Source organism: Perna viridis, chromosome 2, assembly GCF_037379345.1.
Source record: "Perna viridis isolate PV_CMFRI_1.1 ecotype Kerala chromosome 2, ASM3737934v1, whole genome shotgun sequence".
NCBI classification, from domain to species: domain Eukaryota; kingdom Metazoa; phylum Mollusca; class Bivalvia; order Mytilida; family Mytilidae; genus Perna; species Perna viridis.
In genome coordinates this window covers 61,219,569-61,244,537 of record NC_142446.1, presented here as the reverse complement: position 1 = coordinate 61,244,537, position 24,969 = coordinate 61,219,569, and the positions used below count along the sequence as shown (strand labels likewise).

At 32.6% G+C, this 24,969-nt stretch overlaps 2 protein-coding genes across 4 annotated transcripts in view; one reads left to right on the top strand and one right to left on the bottom strand.

Moving 5' to 3' along the window:
• LOC148626332 (26S proteasome regulatory subunit 6B) overlaps positions 1 to 12,807 on the top strand; it is a 17,423-nt gene extending 4,616 nt beyond the window's left edge. The window contains exons 2-9 of the mRNA XM_088570226.1: positions 1,452 to 1,553; positions 1,790 to 1,976; positions 5,435 to 5,581; positions 5,910 to 6,113; positions 7,158 to 7,325; positions 8,750 to 8,826; positions 11,147 to 11,371; positions 12,627 to 12,807. Coding sequence (XP_088426352.1) covers positions 1,452 to 1,553; positions 1,790 to 1,976; positions 5,435 to 5,581; positions 5,910 to 6,113; positions 7,158 to 7,325; positions 8,750 to 8,826; positions 11,147 to 11,371; positions 12,627 to 12,740 — 1,224 coding nt within the window. The 3' untranslated portion in view covers positions 12,741 to 12,807. The remainder of the gene's footprint in view (positions 1 to 1,451; positions 1,554 to 1,789; positions 1,977 to 5,434; positions 5,582 to 5,909; positions 6,114 to 7,157; positions 7,326 to 8,749; positions 8,827 to 11,146; positions 11,372 to 12,626) is intronic.
• LOC148626331 (uncharacterized) lies at positions 12,186 to 24,969 on the bottom strand. Of its 3 annotated transcripts, none has more exons than XM_088570220.1 (5): positions 24,850 to 24,969; positions 20,891 to 22,789; positions 15,838 to 15,949; positions 14,273 to 14,356; positions 12,186 to 12,310 (listed from the first exon to the last, which is right to left on the bottom strand). In XM_088570220.1, the coding sequence occupies exons 1-5, from the start codon at positions 24,920 to 24,922 to the stop codon at positions 12,298 to 12,300; spliced, it is 2,181 nt and encodes a 726-aa protein (XP_088426346.1). In that variant the 5' UTR covers positions 24,923 to 24,969; the 3' UTR covers positions 12,186 to 12,297. The 3 variants fall into 3 exon arrangements, with proteins under 3 accessions (XP_088426346.1, XP_088426347.1, XP_088426344.1); XM_088570221.1 differs by having other exon boundaries at positions 12,186 to 12,301; XM_088570218.1 differs by having other exon boundaries at positions 12,186 to 14,356.

Below are 24,969 nucleotides of genomic sequence, written 5' to 3'. Positions count from 1 at the left end.
AAAAGTTGATGTAAAAAACTTTTTACCGATGTATGTATGTATTGTACACAGTGAAAATTGCATAATTTGTTAGAACCACAAACATTTCTGGCTTTAATGTATTTGTAAATAGAAGGGACCATTTCGTCTGTTTTGTGTATTTATTTCAATAAAGAATATTGTTTTTTGTTACTTTTTGTATTTATCTGTGTTGTCCGTGTTTATGCATATTAATTTACTATTCAGGTAAGAAATGCGTAACGTAGACAATAGCTGAAATTGTCAGCTTGGACATATGTTTTGATTACCTTTGAAAGGTTGTCCATTGAGAGTAATAAATTTCTGAAGATTGCTAATTATAGAAGGAGGACTGTTTTTATTACAATCAGTAAATGGGGTCTGAGCAAACAATGCAGACGGTCATCAAATAGGGCTTGTGTGTTAGCGTGATAATGAAATGCAGAATTTTCTCCGATGTGTATCGGGGATGCATAAAGGGAATATGTTTAAAATTAATAGTTTTTATGTTGGATTAGGATTTTGATATTAGTTCACTGAAAAAAAGGAAGCCAAATATTATCAAAAAGTAGAGTATCCAATAACTTTGAAGTGGAATACAAAAAGATGCGTAAATAACAATTTTTTTTTTTTTTAAGCAAACTACTTTGTTCAGTGGAAATATGTTAGGGCTCTATGACCGGTGTGCCCTAGATTTTGTTATTCAGTAATAAGATTGTTTATACTTGTTTGTATGTTAATTACTTCTTTCAAATCATTAAAAACTCGTATACATTGTAAAGACGTAATTATATACACATCACAAAACAATTTACAATCTCCTTGGATAATACTGGTAACTAATTTTCTTGTGTCCTCGTCATGATTAATTAATCCCCTCAATAAACATGTCAATTGCTTGTTAGATATAAAATTAACCATAATCAGTGACATCTAAATACCCTTTGCAATGTCTCTATAACCACGTGACAACATTAGTTCATCGATACACAAAACGAAAGTATGGCGGTTGTAAACATAATCTGCCTTGTTCTTTTGGGAGGAAATAAATTAAAACCAAATTCTGTTCAAGAAGATTTTATTGACAATCTATGCTTACAAAGGTAACAAGTCAACAAAAAACTCATGAAAAATCCATAAATATGCTTTGGCAGCTCATAAATGGTCTCTGATTCAATGTTGACTCCCTCGAGGTGGTTAATTTTCAACTGATCTTAGGTCTGTAAAAATGTGTTGAAATGATGTATTGGTGTATTATACACACCACCATGTTCTGAAATTAGTTTCCTGGTAAAAAAGTGCGCACAATACACACCAAAATACGGTAGTACAATGGACTTTTTTCAGTCTCAAGAGACCATGGGATCATTTTTTGTATAATGTCTCAAAATTATCTTTCCACCTCCATTTTGTATTCTTTATACATTTGTACATGTGTTTTTACCAATTTGCAGGATGATTCTTTCGTTTTGGAGTCTAGACCAGGAACATCTCAAACTTCATCACAGCTTGACCCACTTAGTAGTGACATAGAGGATTTATATGTGAAATATAAGGTGGGGTAAACTTATTTTTTAGGAGAACTGCTGACTTGATTCATAAAAAAAATATATTTTGTTTTGTAACATTATTTTACTAAAACATTTTATGAGTAACTAAGTGTTAAGTGACAAGAAAGGTGAAACTATCTATAGATGTTTGTAAGAAAAGACCATTTACATTGGAAATTTAAAATTGTTTTTACACGTTACTTACCTAACATGAGCTATTACTGAATAAACTTTTGTTACAGAAACTACAACGCCAGCTAGAATTTTTGGAAGTTCAAGAAGAATATATTAAAGATGAACAGAAAAATCTAAAGAAAGAATATTTACATGCACAAGAAGAAGTAAAGAGAATACAGAGTGTCCCTCTAGTTATAGGACAATTTTTGGAAGCAGTTGACCAAAATACTGGAATTGTTGGCTCCACAACTGGTTTGTAAATAAAACACTTAGATTTTTTTTTAAAATACCATATTTTCCTGACTATAAGTCAATATTTTTTTTCAGCAAAGTGTCAGCCTCGACTTATTGTCCACTTGGACTTATATAAGGATTTTCAAGAAAAAATGTTCATCTACAATGCATTTCATTAGACTTGTTTAGTTCACTTTTTGCTTTAATTTAAAATTTTTGGTATACTGCGATCATCAAAAGCCGTCATTCAAACAGTCAAACCAGCGATTGAATTCGAATAGTATTGATCATTGCTGCTATCCTTTATGAATGAATACGACAATGTTAATAAGAACTTTGAAACTTTCAAACCATTAAAATAAATAAACAAACTCTAGAAGATATGTTAACAAAACTCTTTTTAATTGGAAAGACATTATCTAGTGTTCTGGAGTTATCTGTCCTTTAATATGCAAATTTATACCCATTTATGTTGTGAATATTTCCTTTGATTAACATCATAATAATAATTTGAGGATCAACTATGCAAAAACAGAAACTACAAAAAAAACTGTATAGGTCCTTCTGAATTTATACCACAAGGTGCCATGCTACAACAGGAAGTCTGGGATTGATTTTGGGGGTTGTGACTTGAACTGTGAAGGAATTAGGTGCCACAAAAGGGACGGAGAATAATCATTTTCCTGATATTATCTGGACAATTACTTGACCTAAAATTAATGGCTTTCTTCGATATTGAAAAACAAGGTGCAATACTACCATAGAAAGGCTTAGATAGATTTTAGTAGTTATGACATTAAATATTTTGGTATGAGGGGCCAAAAAGAGGACATATAAATGCTTTTTTATGTTTGGACAGTAACTTAAGTTGATGTGAATGGATCTTTTTTAAATTTTACCACAATATGTCATTTATGGCATGGAATTTGGGGGCTGTAATTTGAACAGTTGAAGAATGAGGGTCCTTCAAGAGACCAGAAACCAAAAATTTGTTTGAGTTTAGGCAATGCCTTTAGTAAAATTGATTGGGTTTCTTCGAAATTGTAACATACATGTAAGGTGCCACACCAGGATTAATGTAGAGGGTGACTTCAACCATGTCAGAATAAGGGGTCAGAAACAGGTATTTTTCTGATATCCTGACAATAATTTAAGATCTACTTGAAACTATATCGTAGGTTTAATTTTGGTCTGATCTGGAATTAGGAGCCAAAAATGTATATTCTGTATCAAACATTTAATCTCAATCCTAATACAGAGCTGCATTAATTAAACTTGAATGGTTAAATTTAAACATGTGTACAAATCTGTATCAATACTGTGCAATAAGTATATTTTACACTCTCGAAGGTTGTGTCAACAACTGGGTTCAGTATACTTGTGGCCAGAAATAACATCAATATCTGGTTTGTGCATGTAAAATCGGGAACTTAAAAGTTGAATCATGGCAGCTTCATTCTCATATACTTGGTACTGCAATTGAGAACCACACCAGTCTAGGAAACATTAGCTAGTTTAGATGATTAAATAATAATTGAATCTTAACATTTTCTAAGATAGGGATGGTCAAAACATGGCACCCAAATGTTAATGAAAATGACATAATCAGCTTAACAATACAGGACAATTCAACCCAAAGACGTTTCAGACCATGACAACCCATAGTTCCTACCAGTAATCCAAACCGGACATTTCAGCTCATAGTTATATCAGACCATGACAATAGGAGAATGCATAAGGACAATAAGAACCGTATATATCATAACAAATTTTACCATTTTGAAAGTTAATAATAACAGTACTGACAAAAATTAAGAAAAACTTAGGTGTTTGGATTCATTTGTTTCTTCATGAGCATTTAAGAATTCATCTTCCTCATATTAATAGATTATGTAAAAATACTTGTATGGAATTGCACAACACACAAATTGTGTAAGTGTATTATACTATTATAATTATTGTAGACTATGTTGTTAGAAATTTAATGATTTCTCAATTTCTTCAACCAGCTGAGTAACTAATAAATTTATATAAAAAACAGGGATGATTTTTTTCTGCTTTTTAGCAGTACACCTCTATTACAAATCCAGATTTTACTATTATGATTCTTTTTTTTTTTATTGTATATTAACTTCCAATTTTGCCAATTTCTGCTTTGTTTGTTGACCTCATAAAATCATCCCTGAAATAAGAATAGTACAATGTAACAGTTTTTGGAGACTTACATTTATTATTTTCTTTTTATTCCTAGGTATATTTTCATAGGTTGATCTAGGGGAAGGGGAGGTGGTAACAGCCTGTTTCTTATGAAGTTGAAAATTTTTTAAAGTGAACACTCAGAAAAGAAATGAATAGGTCAATATATTTGTCTATTTAATTGCATTGTTAACACTGTTAGGTGTTCACTAATATGATCATAGCATCAAAGTTTTATCTAATGTGGTCTTACATAAATGAAACTAAGGGTATTTTTTACTTGTTTGAGAGTCTTATTGCAATCACATTGTCAGTCCATCTGTTCATTTGTTAAACTTTTTATTCCAGGTTTCTCAGTTTCTACTAAAGATAATACTTAATATTTGGTATATAGCTTTTGCATGATGACTTGTACTATGTCTCCCCTTTCCAGGTTGAGTGGGGGTATATTCTTATCACAACCTCTTATTCCCCCCTCTGCCACAAAATTTGGGGTATATAGGAATCACCTTCTCTGTCCGTCCATCCATCCGCCTGTCCGCATTTCATGTAAGTGCAACTCCTTCTAAACCCCTCAAGACAAGAGATTTTGATGAAATTTTATTGGAAGTTTGAGTATCATATGTTGATGTGCCGGAAGGAATGTAATTAATGTCAGACAACTGCAAGAAGAGATTATCCAATTTAAGGGTTTTACATGTTGAACTCCTCCTAAACCTGTCAAGAGATTTTGATGAAATACAAATGAAGGTTGGGTATCATATGTAGATGTGCATGAAGGAATATAATTTCTGTCTTAGGATGCCAAAGGGAGATAATCTAAATTAAGGATTTTGCATTTTAAAGCCTTGTAAACACAACTTCTCCTAAACTGCTGAAGGGATTTTGATGTAATTTTATTGGAAGGTTGGGAATCATATATAGATGTGTGTGGAGGAATATAATTACTGTTGGATGACTCCAAAAGGAGATAATCCAACAAGCCCTTCTCATTTAAGTCCATTTGAAGCAGGGATATTCTCTTTGTGAGTTTACTCACACAATTTCTAGTTTAATTTTTAATTTTGGATATTGGATCCGATTAGGGAAATTTGAACAGTTTCAATCTGCATAAGAATCTTATTCTGTGTCAACTATCTAAACTCAGAACTGTATTCAACTTTTATGTTGTGTCCATATTTACCCCAACTGTTCAGGGTTGACCACTGGGGTCGTTTCAAGCTAGGCCCTGCAAAGCATTTCATTGAAGTATACTTTATGTAACAAACTTGTTTTGCCAGGTTCTAACTACTATGTAAGAATTCTTTCAACCATTGATAGAGAACTGTTAAAACCATCAGCCAGTGTAGCACTTCATAAACACAGTAATGCATTGGTGGATGTTTTACCACCAGAAGCTGACAGCAGTATTACTATGCTATCTGCAGGTTTGTTATCAGGATTTGTTATCATGCATTTTATAGTGTTGTGTTTGACAGAACATTAACTTTACTATACATGAATATGAGGAATGTGAATGTAGTATAGTCCCCTCTTAAAATCTTGGATGTAAAACTGATCAAACTTTTATTAGGTTTATATCCTTTGTTCGATTGTTGTAATAAACATACTTTCAAATTAATTATCACTATAAATATTAAATCAATTGATAATAATAAATAATTAAGTTTAAACCTTAATATAAATACCAAGAGAACAAGTTACACAAAATATTGACTGCATATGAAGTATTAAGAAATAACGTCATTTTTACAGATGAGAAACCTAATATCCAGTACTCAGACATTGGTGGTATGGATATTCAGAAACAAGAAGTAAGAGAAGCTGTTGAATTGCCCCTGACACATTTTGATCTGTACAAACAGATTGGTATAGATCCTCCCAGAGGTGTTCTGATGTTTGGTCCTCCAGGTTGTGGTAAAACAATGTTGGCAAAAGCTGTGGCACATCACACTACAGGTGAGGCAGGAAACCTTTCTTTCGTTATATTTGTTTGATGTGAAAACATGTTCTTTTTTCTTTCTGGTGACTACTATAATAATTTTGTGTAAATTTTGTTATTCATAGGGCTCTAATGCATCTGATTAAATTTTGAAAAATTGGGAATTTGACAATATCTGCTCCAGGAAAATTCGTAAAAATAAAAAATATTTGGGAAAATTTGTAAAATAGGTAGGTATATAATGATCAATGTGATTAAAAGTAGACCTATCAATTGTACTGTTCAGTCACTGCCTGTAGAATCTAACAACACTCCATTTTACTTTCTGTTTAGATGACCTTTTCAGAGTCCTTTAGGTTTTCCCTTTGAATAATGCCTTTAAAATCATGAAAGATGAAATCTGATTGGCTGATCAAAAAGGTCATCAGGACAGGAAATAGTATGGGGTGATGTTATATTCGTCATGCAGTAACTGAATGGAACAATTGATAGGTCTTATTTTAATTATATTGTATACTGCTACAATTTGAGGTATGAGTGATAGAACAATTTAACAAGGGCAATCTCAACTGCTCTTGCTTCCAAATACTTTTGCTGTTGTAGAAACATACAAAATTTGGGAAAAATTGAGTACATGTATGTTTGGGGTTTTATGTCCCGAGAAGAGTGAGAATCCTGTATATAGAAAATAAAGAAAATAAGATAAACCAAATTCAAATTAATATAATTTTCAGCCTTAAAAAACACTGTTAGACTAAGACATCTCCATGTCTGTAAGACTATATTTTCCCATTCTGAATAGGTTATTTTGATTTGAATAAATGATTTTGTTAAATTTATCTTAATAACTGAAAAAGTTTAAGACTGATGTAATTTGCTTTGTAATTATCTGTATATATATACTTTCAAATTCAATTTTGATATTCTTAAGCAGTAGATAGGTATTCAGCAGTAACTTTTCTTTACCTTTTTTAAACTTTATTTCAAGCATTACCGTATAATAAAAATTATTTTGGGGGAAATATTTTGCTGTTATTACTCCATTTATCTTTATATTTCAGCTTCATTTATACGTGTTGTTGGATCTGAATTTGTACAGAAATATTTAGGAGAGGGACCACGAATGGTGAGAGATGTATTTAGACTCGCCAAAGAAAATGCTCCTGCCATTATATTTATAGATGAAATAGATGCCATAGCAACAAAGAGATTTGATGCTCAGACAGGAGGTATAAATATTTTTATTTTATAAGTATACACTGAACAAATGATTGATACAAAAAACTTCTGTTTTCCATCTATTTGCAAGAAAACTAGATATTGAAATGAAATTACACACTTATTTTAGTGCAATTGTCTTTCATCACAGACACCTTTTACGGTTTGACATTCAGTATTTTCTGAGCATGGTTTCACACTTTAATACTGAATAAAAGAAATCAAATGGAAGGAATTTAACACTTAATCTTATAATCAGTGAATTGGTAATATTTCACAAAAATAATGAGAAGAGTCTCACTGGACATATCTAATTATTTGGAATGCTTATAGAATTTTATACAACCATATATACTCACCTATAAGTAAGATTTTTTTTACTAAATTTTTAACTGCTGGTGAGGGTTTTGACTTCCAGACTTGGACGAGATCTAGCTTACAAACTAAATTTTCAGCTTGAAAATAGACATGAACATGATACTCAACATTGAACAACCAGACCAGCGCCGTTTACCCCAATGTTAAATTGTAAACATCAGTTTTAGGAAGACTTCACCTTCTACCTTTTACAGCTAAAATATGATGCATTAAAATAATATTTACAACTAAGTCTTTATTTGGTACAATACTGGCCTTTTATGGTTTTATTTGTACTCATCGATTTTGTGTATTGATTTTTACCTGTGTACACTCATATAGACAAAAGCCCAAAAGTGTAGTAGAAACATGACCCAACAACTTACCATAATTCATAACAAAAGTAATCAATATTTTAGTTGGTTATGACAATTTTTTATACAAATTTCTTTTTTCTTGAGATAAAACCTCTTGATTTACTGAAATATCTTTAAAAATGAGTTGTTAGAGTATCATTAACTTTCTGTTTTATTCTTTGTTGTTCCCTATATTTATGATTTTAATTTGGGTTATTGGTTGTACCAAAATTACAATGAATAAAAAATGGCTATATAAAACAATTGACATGGCTTGGCAAGAATTTAATTACTTACTACTATAAAAACAACTCCAGTCTGGCTTGTTATTAATTATTTTCAACATTCATTGAAGTTACCAAAACAAGCAGGTATACTCATTGTATAAGAAATGTTAGCCATGCAGCTGTCAGAAATCAGTCCTACTTATAAGCAGGTCAAGGCTAGGTTCCAGAAATTTTGGACTGAAAAGGTGTCTGACTGATAGGGGGATCAATTTATACTCGAGTATATATGGTATTTTGTGGTCCGTGGATTAATGTTTTGCGATGAACTTGCTTTTTTTGCTGGTTCAATAGATTTATGTTTGGTTGAACTTGCTTAGCTTAGGGTACAATAAACTATTCTCAGTATGCTTTTACATTTACAGATTAAACATTTGTGGTCAATTTTATTTTCATACTTGAAGAAATAAAAGAATTAACAGATGTTTTGTTTTTTAGCTGATCGAGAAGTGCAGAGAATTTTACTTGAGTTATTGAACCAAATGGATGGCTTTGATCAAACAGTTAATGTGAAGGTAAACATACGGTGTACATGTTGTAAGTGGTTCAGTAGACAAATAAATCAGTCTTCGATACTTTTTATACTCCGCCACAAAAAGTGTGATAACTTAACAAGTCAAACTTTGTATAATTATTGGGTATTTTAAAATAAATATCAAGTTCGAATTTGACTTTGATAGGATTATTTACACAAAAGTTATGGCCATTTTAAGTTTTTTTTGGCAATATGGTTTTGTATCATAGTCTACCATTAGATGCCTTATTTTTTGTACTTTGATAAGTATTTACATGTTAGTATTCAATACAGTGTGTTTTGGAGGGTATTTTTTTTTTGTGAGAATTAAATCTTGTTTAATTAGTATCATTGATAGATTTGAATACAGGCATGTATTTTTTTCCTCTTGTGTTTATTATTATTTTCAATTCATCTGATTCTTTAGATAAAAGTAGAGTAGTCCTTTGAAAAAAGCCCCCTGACCAACGGCCACCCATCTTGTGCAATCTCATTTCAATTGCATCAATGACCTGTAGTAAAAATTGACCCCTTATTAGTGGCCACCCCTCTAACACGACCAGCAACATTGAATGAAAAACAAAGATCTAGCCTCTCCTATCCAGCCATTCGTATTCATCCTCCGTATATAAACCGTAGGTATCAGTGGAGATAAAGTTGGGCATTTTTCACCAGTACATTTCAATAAAGTGTAACTTTATTGAAATGTGAGTTTATTTATTTTTATTCAATTGCATGTGAATTGCTCTGAAGCCCTTAGATCAGGCATACAAAATTGATATCGGCACTAATTGGTATCAATTATCTTTATCAATTGATGTGTGGTTTGATTGGCAAAGGTGATTGTAGTTTATGAATATATTATGAATATAATCAATATATTGTACAATATATTGTAATCAAATCATTTTACAATGTAAGAGTCCAAGCTCAGTGGGTTTGAAAATTCAAGCTGGCGTCATGCTAGAAAAAAAAATATTTACTTTATATAGTCCCAAAAATAAACAAATATTTATTCAATAATTAAAGGGAAAGACAACCTTTGAATTAAGTTGGGCTCTTATGATAAATCATACCCACATAAACAAAAATAAGTAACTTTAATGCAAAATGCGCGAAAATAAAATGCTCAAGGCTATGCAAAGTTCTAAATCCTTGAAATATAAGTGGATAGCCATCTTGCAGAACTCTCCTATCTGAAGGAAGATCATAGCCAGATTTTATTGATTTTTACCAATAGCTTCCAATTGGCTCGTGACATCACTAAGTCAGTTAGGTACTGATACAAATACTGCATTTAATATATAAACAAAGAATATTCCATAAATATTTCTACGATCATGTTTATCTAATCACCAAAACACGATGACTTGTCAAGCTTACGATTGCACAAATGATAACATTAATACACGAACATTCTTCGGGAGTAGCCATAAAATTTTCCTTACAAATACTAGTCATCTGGCTGCAAATCCCGTTGTTGTCAATTATGTCTGACATTTGCTTATACATGTTGTGCCTCATTCTCTTCTTCTATTTATTTTGGGTTGAAATTATAGGGGAGCAGTCCCAAATTTGCGATTTCTTCGGACATCGTAATCAATTCCCTATTTACTTTCACTTTACAAACCGACTTCGTGACGTCACAGTTCAACCGATCATGGTGGCATCCATAGGCATGGGAAATTCATATTTCCTAATTATAAATCTCGATTTATTAATTAAGAAAAGGAAATTAATTTGTTTCAATTTAATTTTCATGAATATTTAACAGATTAGTTTCGATATTTATGACTTGCACAATAACATGGTCTTCCCCTTTAATTATCATTTTACTTAAGAAAATGCATTAGATATACCAGTACATGCAAAATATGAAATTAGACTATATAAATTGTATACTAGCACCTAATAATATATATATAACAGAAGCAGCAAATATATGCATGTACAATGAAATGCAGAAAATACTTTAAAAATCCTCCATTAGCCAAACCTTTCATGAAAGGCTACCTCTGTTATGTGGCCAGATTTGGATGCTGTATGGGTGGCCACATATAGAGGGACTACTGTACTTAATGCTATTGTTTCAAAACAGTATTTTGTGATAGGTGTTCTTTTTTTCATCACATTTTGAATATTATAAAAATATGTTAATGGCCTTTTTAAACACAATACAGTGGAAAATATAAATAATGCATAGAAGTTTTCAAGTATTATCTGACCTGATTAGATTTTTCTTTTCAAATTTGTATTTTACTATTTATAAATCTTTTCTTTATACTTAAAAAAAAATATTTCAATATTGTTCTTTAAATCAGGTTATAATGGCAACAAACAGAGCTGATACCTTAGATCCAGCCTTGTTACGTCCTGGTCGATTAGACAGAAAAATAGAATTCCCTATGCCTGATCGACGACAGAAACGTCTTATTTTTTCAACAATTACCTCAAAGATGAACCTGAGTGAGGAGGTTGATTTAGAGGACTATGTGGCCAGACCAGATAAAATCAGTGGTGCTGATATTAATGCTATCTGCCAAGAGGTAATATCACAAAACAAGATGCATTCGCATTGTTTCATTGTTCATATTAAGCACTAAAAGCTTTTGATGTAATTGGAATAAAATTTATATCTGTTCTTGAATTCAAGGCTTTTGATACTTTCTGTACTAAGGTATTAATTTCTGATGATTGGGGTAATGTTGTAATGATTATATTACATTCTCATGATACAAATATCAAGAGATCACACACAATTCTTTGCTGCAGTAAATTTGGAAATTGGGGATGGTAGATGTACAGTCACTCAAACTCATGTATATACAATTCAGTTCATCATTGATTCAATCAGAATGCTGATTTGATTTTTTCCGAAATATTTAGCAACTTTCACATGTAGCTTAAAGGACAGTAACATTTATCTCAATAAAAGATAGCAAACATCTGAAGGAATGCTTCTGTACATGCATGTAACATCATATATCCTATATAATCAATAAAATAACTGTTGTGAATGACACGTGTACATGTAATAAACTTTTCTTCACTTCTTTCTGTGTCTCTCTGAAAGAGAAGTCACTTCTTCATATTTTTCCAAAGTAGCTTTGGAGCCCTCTCCAAGAAAAAATTGTGAACCTGTTGTCACTAATCTTCTTTATCCAATACTTTTGTAAATTTAGCTTTGACAGAATGGAATTAATAGAAAATAGGAACAAAATGATACAGACTTGATACTGTAGTATACTTCAAGGGGTTCCTGATTGCAAGAAGAAAAAAAACCTTTTGATTTTATTGTTATTATTATTATTTTTTTTTTGTTTTGTTTCAAAGTAATAGGATATAAACACTGAGAAAAAATGAAGGACAGGTCTGTCATGTGCTTTTAATCATCTTTTATGTATTATACCCAGCAGGTGGTGTAAAGTGATAATAATGTTCATCTGTTTGTCATTCTGTCTCCATCCATAGCTCACCTGAAACAACTAAATGTAATTTATAGAAACTTGCATGCATTCTTCATCCCATGATATCATTGTGCACCTTCTGTTTTGCATTTTTTTTTTGATGACTTCTTAAGTTTCCTGATGCAAAACATTGACTGTCAATTAAGGGGGACCGTTTTCTCTGCAACTACTTATTAATGCCACTTGGTATATTTAGAGAAACTTTCTCTTTTGACCATATGGTTTTCTGGGGACGGATGTGGGAAAATGCTTAAGTGAGCATCTTTATTTATTTTTTTTTATTTATTTAATCTTCTTTGCCCAATATATCAGCTTTTCATTATTAATTTTGCAGGCTGGTATGCAAGCTGTTAGAGAAAACAGATATATAGTTCTATCCAAAGACTTTGAGAAGGGATATAAGAACAACATTAAGAAGGATGAAACAGAGCATGAATTCTATAAATAATTGACAATTCTTACAAGAGATTTGTGTATTTACATGAAAGATATCTTTATTAAATAATTTCATTAAGGTTTATATTTTTGGAAACAATATTGCCTACCTACTATGTTAAAACAGAATCAGTTGAAGAAACCCTTTAATTCTCTACAAATCACTTTTTTTCTTTCTTTTTTTTTTTTTTTTTTTTTTGACAGGACATCATAAAGTACATGTACTAAATGTTCAGCAAATTTTAAAGTACTAGTGTAAGCACACTATTCACAAAAACAAACATTCTCTATGTCAGTAATAGTAGATGTATCAAATTTCAAGTCATTACAACAATAGATAATAATAGGATAATTAACTGGAAGGAGTGAATAACCAAAATAATATCACAAGTTAAATCTTACTGCGTTCTTGGCACCAGTGATCATATTTTGGTTATTCACGAAAACCAGTTGATTATCCTATTTATTATATAGAGGTCCTCGATTATTTGTTGCTATTTTCAACATAAATTTCAAATTTTGTGAACAGCGGATTGATTTCAAAGTTGTGATGTTTTGGCGGGAGAAAGTCCTAGAGTGAAATTACCGAATTTATTTCACAGTGTGAATTATCGAAATTTATTTCCCTGAGAACATTCCATAAAACACTGCTATCTATATAGATAAGATAATATAAATATAAGCTACGTTTGTCCTTTTAAGTCCCCATGAATCATTTTGGTCCCATTTCCCATAATGAGATTTTACTAAGCTTCACTTTTTCCTGTTTCAACTCCATATATATGGAGTCTTGGATGTTGTTAAATATACCAAATGTTTCTGTGACATGTTTGTTCTAAAGCATTATTGGATTGTTTAGTAAGTTGATTCCAACAGATGTCAGATGGATGGGATTTTGAGCTTCATCAGAAATAGACTGTTTCAAATTGTGTATTTAAAGTGACTCTCTTGAAATATTGAGTGAAAAAAAAACAAAAAAAAACAAAAAGGTTATCATGGCAAAACATTTATACACATATAAATTGGTGAAAATATACCTGTTGTACTATCTTGCCAATTAATGTAAGATAAGTAAGGAGATAATATCATTCTGTGAAACTAGTTAAAAAAACAACAAGTTTAAATTATGTTTCTGCAGATTATTTTGTTAGTGCTCCTCTGTTACCAGTTGGTCAATTCTAAATCTACATGGTACAACCAGAACAATCAAAGAAATTAAAGAATTTTTTTCAACTTAAATCTTTTATGTGCTGCTACATGTTGTAATATTTCTATTATTCTTAAAGTTCTTGTAGTTGAATTTTAATTTTGAAAGAGTTTGAAATGTGTACAGTACATGTACAATATGAAATTCATCTAGAACTCAGCAATTCAACATAAAGCAAAGATTCTGGATCCTTTTATATAACTATATGAGGCAATGAAATGGACACCCAGAACACTTTAAGGATCAAGTGCTAAGTATCCAGGAAATTCAACTCGGAGACATTGGATTCTTTAAAAACTATGTCAGACAATGAAATGGACACCCTGATATATGCCCACCTATGTTCTTTGAATATATCATGTGAACTGATAAGCCTTGGATACTTTTCTGGTGGCTTGTAGTTCTTAAAGCTGAAACTTCCTCTGAAAGTAAAAAGACAAAAAAAAATACAATTAATTTTTATGCCATATTGAAGTGCAGGGATTCTTATATTTAATGAAAATTACAATTTATACTTTCATAAATGGCTTTTCATTTTTTCAATAACTACATATTGGAAAATGCATACATTGTAAACCCAATAAACCTCAAACTGCAAACTTTTTTTTAGCAAAACTGAAGTAAGACAATATATTTGTTATCCCAAGTTATATTGCATGTTGGTTTAAAATGATTAAATTGCAATAATGCTAATTTTTAACAATTTACTTGATACACAAATAGAAATACCTCAGTTTTCCATACACTAATTTCCCAGTGGATTTATTGAACAAAAGAAGTGAATTAAAATGTGAATATTATTAAAAAAAATCATTGGATACACTTAAATCTATTAATTACTGTTTGTGGCATGAGAAAACTATTGTGGTTTACGAAAATGTCATCTGAAAGAGTAATCAAGGGAACAAAGATTCTAGCGGGAATCAAAAGAATGTAATCCAGAAACAAAGACCAGGCATGGAAAACAGACAAACACAACAAAGAACATAAAATGATACATACAAAGTAACTAAAGTAAATGAGCCACTTGGACTCCAATAAAATCTGGGAGCATGTACCAGGTGCACTGGTAGTTTAAGCGTCCTCTGCTTTTCAAGAAAATTCGCCGAGTTGCTCATAAGAAGTCAAGGCCAGGGTAGACAAAAGAGGAAAGGAAAACTAGGACACGCTGAACAAATCGGCCTTCATGGTGCAGACGGATACACCGTAACGACTCACGAGTTCATGATGACAACCATAAAATTTCTTTAGTGATGATTTTAATCTTGTAGCAACATAACCCGGTTCCAGAGGCCTAATTGTAAGAAGTCTAGCGAAAGACAAGAAGTTCGCGTATTTATGGCAAGCTCCGGTATCACATGGGTTGTGATATGAACACTCTATACACAGATGCTAAAGGGATGTTGCCACAGATTAAAGGAAAGTTGACAATACGTAATGAAAAGTCATCGCGTTTGTCGTATAGTTTGATCAGTAGTTTTTCTTTACCATCAATCTCTTAAGTGTAGGTTAAGATAAGAGGCTGACTTCACAGTGTCTGTAGTAATCTTTATCTCAAGTTCTTTGGGGTAGATGCGATGTATTGAATCCCCGAAACTGGGATTGTTTAATGATAATACGTTATATATAGCGGAAACTGAGATGTTCCTTCCTTTAGATCATATCTGCTATAAAGTCAGCCTCATAAGACTGAAGGAATAGGTCAGCAAGTAGAGGAGCACAATTTGCTCTCGTTGGAATGCCGACTGTTAGTTGAAAAACGCCTCCACCACACTAGACAAATATGATGCCGATAAAAAAAAAACATCTTCAGTATATTTGGGAGATGATTTGGAATTATTTTTACAAAGTATGAGGAATCTCTCCAGGTGTACCGTCTTTGAAACTTGTGGAAACAACTTACCTGTTGGAAGAACAGACTGCATATACCAACAAGATGCTAAAAAAGATTGTTCCAATGACAAGGGTTATGGCTGTTATTACTAGTCCCGAGGATGTTGAACTATGGTTTGAATCTGTGAGAAAAGGAGAAAAATGAGATCAAACTAAACATGCACCTCACTGCCAGTACAATGGAGTGGAATATAACATGTTCTGGGAAATAGTTATAAATAGGCAAACCCCCAGCAATATAAAATTTTATATGAATTTCAAAAAAAAAATTTAAATAGTCAGTAGATAACACACATTATACATCTATTAAACTATATAACAACGGAATTCCCATTAAGCTCAATCAAGGGACGTTTTTCCTAGAAAATTCGAATTGTATTCAAAGGATGAAAAGGATTCAAAGGATTTTTATTACGTTGAATGATGGTGGAAAGACTTGTCATGCGAGAAATAAAAATACTAACTCGTCCTCTTTTCTTTGGTTGAAAATTTAGAAATAAAAATGTGGTGAAAAAAATTACTTTAAAATTAGTGATTTTATGTCTGTAGTTTATATATTTTGAAAGTGTCATCGCTTTGTTACCGTAGATTCTATAATTCTTGTTGTCGGGACCGTTCATAGTCATAGCTACTCCTACAAGGTAAGGGTTGGAAATTATTTCCTCCATACCCCAACCTCTTACTTTCGAGCGCCATATTGCATAGACGTTGCGTACGTTTTTAGTGTCACATTCGATTGAACCGGGGCTGATTACGAAAACCGAAATATTGCTATTAGAATGTGGAGTTATCAAATGCAATATAGATATTAAAATGTTCGAAAATGGTTGTTGTTTTAGGATTACAATCATAAATCTTTGAAAGATGCCGTTAATTGTGGAGGGAGAGCATTATTCGATCACAAGACCGTCCATTTTCATATGTGGACGGGTAACATTAAGAAATGCTTGCTTCTCATGTCACCAATATATCTAAGTTGTTTCTCGGCGTATTTTGATAAAACCAACTTTTTTTCAAAGAGCAGTTTGTGCTGCAGACGATGTCATATTTTTCATGACGACACGTAATGATTAGATCAAAGCGTATTACAATATCACAAATATCTTCCGCTTGATGTGGACATTGTAAAAATGGAAAGAAACCGATTTCAAGACAAAATGTTAGACTTTTTTTTAAGTTATGCGAACAACTTTTTTTATCGGGACTTTTATTAACTATATTGACAATTTATTACATAACCCCAATGAACTTATATATAAAATGTTCAATCAATCTTTTTGTTAAAAGCCTTTTTGTCCGTATTTCAATTATGTCACAAATCTTAATTTTTTCGACGTTGGCCATTGGCTACTTTCTTGCTTACGGTTGTAAAATATAATAACGAATATTATTTTTACCAAAGTATATTCACGCTTAAAGGACTGTATAAATATTCAGAATATCATGTTTATTCTAAAAAAATAATGGGTTTTATTGTCTAATAGTTGATAAATACGCACGTATGTTGTGATGTCAAGTTGTCTTTTTCCCGACGTTTTCTACACGTTGCGTGCTACACAGTCTTTATCAAAAAAATTTTTTTCGTTAGCTTTGAGTGAACTAATAACAATGAAATTTTGAATTTTACAGGTATATATGCTGCTGATAGTATATTCTAAAAATAATGGTACTTGGTTGAACATGTATATGAGCGCAGCATTTTGTCTGTGTCTCACCAAAATGTCACAACATCTAAAATTTGTATATTTGATTTATTCACGCCTACACCATGCGAAATTCGAACGAATTGTTCAAAAACGCAAATGGTGTTGAGTCGATTTCTTCATATACTTAAAAATGTATTCATCCTCCTCTATGGTTTTATCATTTCATTTTTTTCTTTTGCTTAACAAATGGGTTATATATATATATATATATATATAATCCTTTAGACTTATATAATTATTTTTGTTTGTGCTGCATCGTCATGACTGGACGATCCGATACCCATTAAGTTTGCTGGTTGGCAGATTCCTTTAGACTTTATATATATATATGTCTAACAAAAATGGCATTTTTGACGTTTCCAAAGTGACGTTCTTTTTTTGCGACGTAAAAACTCTTTTAACGTCAATTTTAAAAACAACAAACAGTATTGAAAAGTTACGATACTAGATTAAATTATTACGACTGTGGATGTAATGAATAAAAAGTGCGATTTTAGCGAATCTGATAAAATAATGAAAGAAGTGTTGAAAAGAAAACAGGAACAAGAACCCCCCCCCCCCGCGCACTCCTGTCTGTTCATATGCAATGATGTCTTGGTGAAATCGGGATCACCGTGCCTGCATCAAAGTATTTTGAAATGTGTAGACACGCGCTTGCACATTTGCTAGTGAAATATTGTAAAATCAACGTATTTCATGATCGTCTAATTACCTCTTGACAATTATTTTAGCTATAAGATATGATCAGCTGTTCAAATATTGCAACAAAAAATTTTCAAATCGGACCAAAAACAAAACAAAAAAATGATTTATTCTGGTGTGGGCTTTTTGACCCCTTATAACTCGAAAACCGTATGAGATATCCGGAATTTGATTGAAAAATGCAGGCAGGATTATTAATGAGGAATCCAATGAAGAATTCAATGAAATAAAAAAAAATCGAAACCGGACCAAATAAAAGTTATGAAAATGTTTTAAGGCGTTGCCCAACTTTGACCCCCCTATAACTTGAAAACGGTCCAAAACACACAAAATCTGCTGTACATTTTAAGTCGAATTAAATAAAGAACACATTAAAAATAGAATATTTAAGATAGAAAAAAACTACATGGGTTTTAATATAATACGTATTTTTACACTTGTTGGCCCCTTTTTCTAAAGCGACAGGGGCAACAAAGTCCAAATTAAATAGGAATCTTCTTAGTTGTTGGTAAAATCATATCAACATTACAGAACAATTTGTCAACCACAACTAAAGTTATCGCACGGAAATGAAGTGTCCCCAGACCATGCCGCCGACGACGACTGCGCCACAATATATAACATTATACGACCGCAAGTTTTTTCGTCGTATAATAAAAACGGGAGATTTCGCTCTCAAATTTTCTCAAAGAGGGAGAATTGCCAAGGTTTTGTTTTCTCGAAATGTTTAGTAACAGACCTTATAAAATTCCGAAGTACAAGTACAAGTATTCGGAAATATCAACATATACATCTACATTAGAGATATAAAACCAAATAGGAAGATTCACTTTATACGCTTTCACAAGATGATTTCTAGGGGGGAGGGTTGCTACTGACTTTTTGCTTGTATGTTTGTTGGCTTTCTGTTTTAGTGAGGGTGTTTTACTTTTTTTCGCATCACGAAATTTGTTTTCGTAATTCCTAACATTTTTCTCATAGGATATCATTTCCTTCATTTTTAAATGGTTGATGCCAAACTCTTTACCATTTCTGGAAGTAATCCGATCTTATCAATTGACCAAGACGTGCGAAAAATTAATATCGAGTCGGATAATTGAATTATAAAACATGTCGTGTGTGTTATTTCATGTAAACAAAATTAATTAAGCACACTTCTTTTTACATGTAACAATTATAGAACGATGTACGTCGCAATATAAAAAATAGGTCGAGTTTTGCCGATTTCGACGTAACCAAAAATGACACCAACACCGTACGCTACGTCATAACGCTCGATCCGCCATTCTTTGAAATCGACAGAATTATAGTAAATTATTTACCATTTAAAACGTTTTATACAGTTTCTTTACCATAACACGGGGGAAGGAGACTAAACTGAAGAAAAACAAATGACCTACCTGATGAGAAAATCCAGCAATCCTGGAAATCCTTTGTAAACGCAGTTAAAATGAACTTCATATTTGGTCTTTAGGTTTTTGAGTGTGTAATTCCGGTTGATAAAATTACGGATTTTAACATTTGCGAGACAAACATATCAAATTAACCAACGAATTGCCTTGACCAACTTTAAGTTCGTTTTGTCAAAAATATATCGTATGCCGTAAAATTAGTGACCTAATTCAAAATTGCTCGTCATTTTGACAACTGTCTTCATTACAAATGTTTTCTATGTATTTTCCAAATATTTAGGGTTTTTATCGCTCGATTTCCGGTAGGTTAAATTTCTTTTACGTAAATAAAAGAATTAAAATATTTGAAAACACATAAAAAGCTATTTCACATTTGCGGTGGCTTTCAACGTGTCAGATGCTAGAGGTTAGGATGGCACCAAGTCAGAAAATAGCTTGCCAGACAACCTCTAGCATTGCTGGAGTACAAGTTATGCAGAAAATAGCTTACCAGACAACCTCTAGAACTGCTTGGGTATAAGTCACAGAAATCCATATCACATTAAAACAGTTTCAGTGTTTCAATGTTTCAGAGGCATGTGCCAACTACCGTATCTCCAAGGAGTTTATATTACTAAGATACATTTCTTGTTACTCCACAGTTATATTTTTTGTGATCTTTTCGGTTCAAAGAAGAATAAATCCGCTTTTACTAAATTCGGTCCACATGATAAACTTAACTTAAAACATGCTAATTCGGTACAATTTAGTTGCATGTTTTCTGTCGTTAATAGCAAAACCTTTTTTCTATAATACACGGAGACTTCTGACCCAGGTGATGCTAAAATGTGTAAGGTTTAGTGATGGTAGCATTTTTCTATGACGAATATTCGTCACATGCAAAACTTAAATTTTTTAACTAATTCCACTGTAAAAAGACAACTTCTGTCAAAGTATTCTACTAAATAGGTATAGTTAACTTCAGGGAATAGAGTTGGGTTTCCTTTGATTAAATTACCAAGCCATCATATGACGAATGTTAACAAAGGAAGTTAATCAGGTGAAGACCAATTCTATTCACTGTGGTTAACTTTACTACTTGCTGTAAAATCCTCAATAGTCAGTGGTTTAACTAATAAGATGGTCCTAAATTACCAAAGTAGATGAAAAGATAAACTACAATTGAAAGTTTACAATATCTTTTCATGGAGCTACGTCTGTATTCCTTCTGTAAAGGAAAGAGCTGTTTACAAGTGATACATACCTGCTACATCATGACAGGGACTGGTATTACATATGTCAGTAGTTTCATTCAGGTACACGTCACAGTTCCACCCTGTGTACTGTCTGTTACAAACACACAATCCATGATGACAATACCCATGCTGGCAATTAGTGGAGTCACATGTGCCATTGGGTAGGATCTTGTCACAAAGTACTCCAGCATAGTTGTGTTCACATGAACAATTGTAGAAACCATTATTCTTTTGACAGTAACCATGGATACACGGACATATTTCGTTACAATAAAATCCAATGAAGCCGTCTTTACATTCGCAAAAAGAATTTCTTTTTATTTGTTTGCATTTCCCGTTGAGACAGTTTCTTTCACATTCGTTTGGCGAGGAGGTTTTTGGGGTAAGATACTCTGCTGTTGTCACATATTTTAAAGTTTCAAGGAGCCTTTCAACACTGGTTAGTTTTTCAGATAAATTAGAGGTAGTCGTTGAAATTTGGGTTGTTGAAAGTATTTCAACACCTGTTATCTTATCGGGTAAATAAGGACGTGTTTTTTCTGTACTTAAGAATTTTGGAAATCTTTTGGTAGTTCTTTGCATCCGATCGGGTAAGTAATAAATTTCCTGCTCTGTAGTCGAGGTTGTCGGTAAAAATTTGGTGGTTTTATGCAGCATTTCGGCATTTAGTACTTGGCCAGGAAGCGCAGTTGACTGTACTGTAGTAGGGGTTGTTAATTTTATTCGAACAGTGGTATCATTTGGAATAGCGTTTCTTCCTGTAGTATTATTCTCTGTAGTCAATGTTGTCGGGGAAAGTTTGGTGATTTTAGACAGCATTTCGACATTTAGTACCTGCCCATGAAGATTAGTTTGTTGTGCTGTAGTGGGGGTTGTAATTTTTAATCGAGTTGTGGTATCATTTGGAACAGCGTTTCTTCCTGCAGTTGATTGAACTGTTGAAGTTTTATGGGAAGAAGTGGATATGTTTGTTATTGAATAAGGCTTTTGGGTAGAAATATATTTGATAAATTCGTGATGTATAGTTTTTGATATGCCTTCCTTGTATCGTACACACATAGCTTTGCACTTTACAATGCATGAGTTCGTGTTTGAAGTTCGTGTAGATATTAAACAGATTCCAAGACATTTGTTCATACACCAATCCGTACTATGCTGACAGTATTCCCCAAAATATCCAGTCGGACAAGCGCATCTTGATTTCCTAGAGGCATATCCAAAACATGTTCCGTGAAGGCATAGGTTGTTATGGCAACCCTTTTTGATATATTGATCGCATAATCGCCCGGTGTAACCACGACTACACGTACATTCGAATCCGTCACTAGCGTCAGAACAAGTGCCATGAATGCACGGTTGACTGAGACATTCGTCTCTGTTGATACTACAGTAAGACCCGTAATATCCAGGAAAACACCAACAGAAAGGTTTGCCATTTTTGTACAAGCAAAGTCCATGTTGACAATTCTGACAACTGCAGTAATATTTATTGATGCCATCAATACATTTTTGACTTTTACATGGGTTGCTTGCACATTCATCAATGTTCGTCTCACAACTACTACCTGTGAAACCAGGGAAGCATTCACATCTATTATTCTGAGAATCATTATTTACCTTACAAATTCCGTTTTCGCAAAACTTTGATGGACATGAAATTCTAGCATCTTGGCAATGTATTCCAGTATATTCATCTGTACAGATACACAGGAAAGCACTACCATGTGTCACACAAGTGGCATTGTTCTGGCAGGGGTTACTGGAACAAGGGTTGTACATGCATTTGCTGCCGATATATCCGTCAAAGCACTTGCAAACAGCTGCTGTGCCATTTGTTAGACATTCGCTGTTATTTGGACACAACAAACTATAGCAACGTGATAAGCTGTGTTCTTTATTTTCCTGCACTGAAACATTTAATGTATGTACATGTAGTCTAAGAATATTTATTGATTATTGATTAACGTCTCATGACAGATAGTTCATGCATTTCAGGACGAGAATGATTGACCAATCGAAAAGATCCTGCTTTGAGGAATCCACGATGTTGGAATAGATTATATATTAATGACACGTTTAGTATAGTACTATGTGAACTTTCTAAATTAAATTTGAAAGATGACATTCTTCTCTCCTTTACACTGGTAGCCCTAGACCAGTTACTCGTTGAAATATCTCGCTTCAAATTTTACTTGAAACTGTTCGGTTAAAGGTTTGAAAACTCTAGTCTAATGCGTTATTCTTTTGAAACAAAACACTTTTGGAAAGCTGGCTACAGATTTTTAATGCAAAGTTTCTATATTTCATGGGTACCCCCCTCCCCCCGCCACACACACACACAAAGGAGAATTACAAAACCGAGGCAATCGATGCTTTCAGCGAGAATCAATAGTGTTGTATCTAGCATTGGCATTCCCTCAGAGTTTGACAATAAGTTCAAAATATTTTATTGCACCGACCATGGACCCACATGGGCAATTAAAAAACAAACGTTATGATTAAATACACAGATACATGTATAAAGACATATAATCAGATTTTTTGTGCAATCATGCATAATTATCATTATAGCAAGTGATCATTCGTATGATGGTGTACTTTCTGAGACAGTGAGGCCAGGGAAGCAGAGATATTACATTGTTATCCGGGAAAGGATGAGCTTACAAAATAATCAATGCTGAAATTCATCCTATCGACACTATTTTAGTTGCTTATCTGCAAAAGGCACTAAATGTAGCCCATCGTCCATCTAGGTTGTTTTCATATTCTTCTGATTGCATTGGGAATCTCCCGTTTCATTATAATTTTAGAGAATTAAGGCCGTGGCTAAAACCCCTGGGGGTTACTTAGAAATGCTTGCCCTACATAGACTAGGACTATTTTGGTAAAATTTTTGCAAACTGCTGATGTCAATCTAATAATTTGTTTTAAAGGAGAAAACAGAGTAGTTACATATACTCTCATGATGTTTAGCGATTACCGGAAAATTTCGAAATTCCTCTTACAGTGACACTATATTAAGTATGAAAATGTCGATTCATACTTTTTCCTGCTGAGGTATGATCTGTTATTTTATGGGGGTATATTTACCTGGTATTTTTTGTGTCTTTTTAAAGTGTGGTATCTTTTTTTTTTTTTTCTGTGGATACTGAAAAAATGTATTTTGGGGTATTTTTATTATCTTTGATCTAGCCTATGTTTGGATAAAAATTTAGAGTTACTCCCTCCCCTTGGGCCAAAACATACGGTTAAGCGACATTTACTATAAGTATATGAAAGACATATGAACTTATTTACACAGAATTTCAACAATAACTGAATTTATTTTTTTTACAAAAATAATAAATTACAAAACAAAATAAGTCACGAAACTTTCTTTTAAATTGTTCTTGTGATTTGTTGCCTAAAAGCTTATACCTTATTAATCAAAACGCACATCAAACATGGGTAGAATCATATTTTAAAAGCTTCAAATTTATCAAAGAAAGTAAAACCGTCAAATATTTGTCTCAATATTTGTTTCTGGTGTGACTCGACCGGGTCAATGACGATTTCCAGTATTACGCTGTTATTGCTTTGTTAAAAAATTATTTTTGATTAAAAGCATATTTACATTAGAACAATAGTTGAAAATAATAATTTAAAATATCTCCTGAAAACCATAGCTGTCCCGGTATGGGATCCGTTCAGGTTTAAGATGGTTTTAATGGCCCAGAATACCGACATCTTCAGAAGGTTATTGATTCCTTCCCTATAAACTAATTTAGTACTATATCGGGGGGGGGGGGGAGGGTTGAGACCCTGGACACACCAACCTTGCTATGGATGCGCAACTGCATTCTCAATCGATCGTACAAAATCTTTTCGCCTAATGAAATCAAGTCCACAAAATAACATCTATTTTTTCTTGCCGTGAATATAGGCCTTTTAATTACATCAAGTTTCCCAGCAAAAGTAATTTACCTACCTTTAGAAAAAGTATGTTCCTTAGAGTGGTTTATGACGATGAAAAATAAAATTTTCCCAATGGTAGAAGACATTTGGGATGTGGTGGTTTGTAACAGGCTGGATATCTTTTTGTTATCGT

Coding starts and splice junctions, on each gene's coding strand:
- LOC148626331 (XM_088570218.1), bottom strand. CDS start 24,922: ATGTCTTCTACCATTGGGAAAATTTTATTTTTCATCGTCATAAACCAC. Junction 15,950..20,890: donor TCCCTGTCATGATGTAGCAG/GTATGTATCACT, acceptor CTTTTCTCACAG/ATTCAAACCATAGTTCAACA. Junction 14,357..15,837: donor GCAGTCTGTTCTTCCAACAG/GTAAGTTGTTTC, acceptor TTTTACTTTCAG/AGGAAGTTTCAGCTTTAAGA.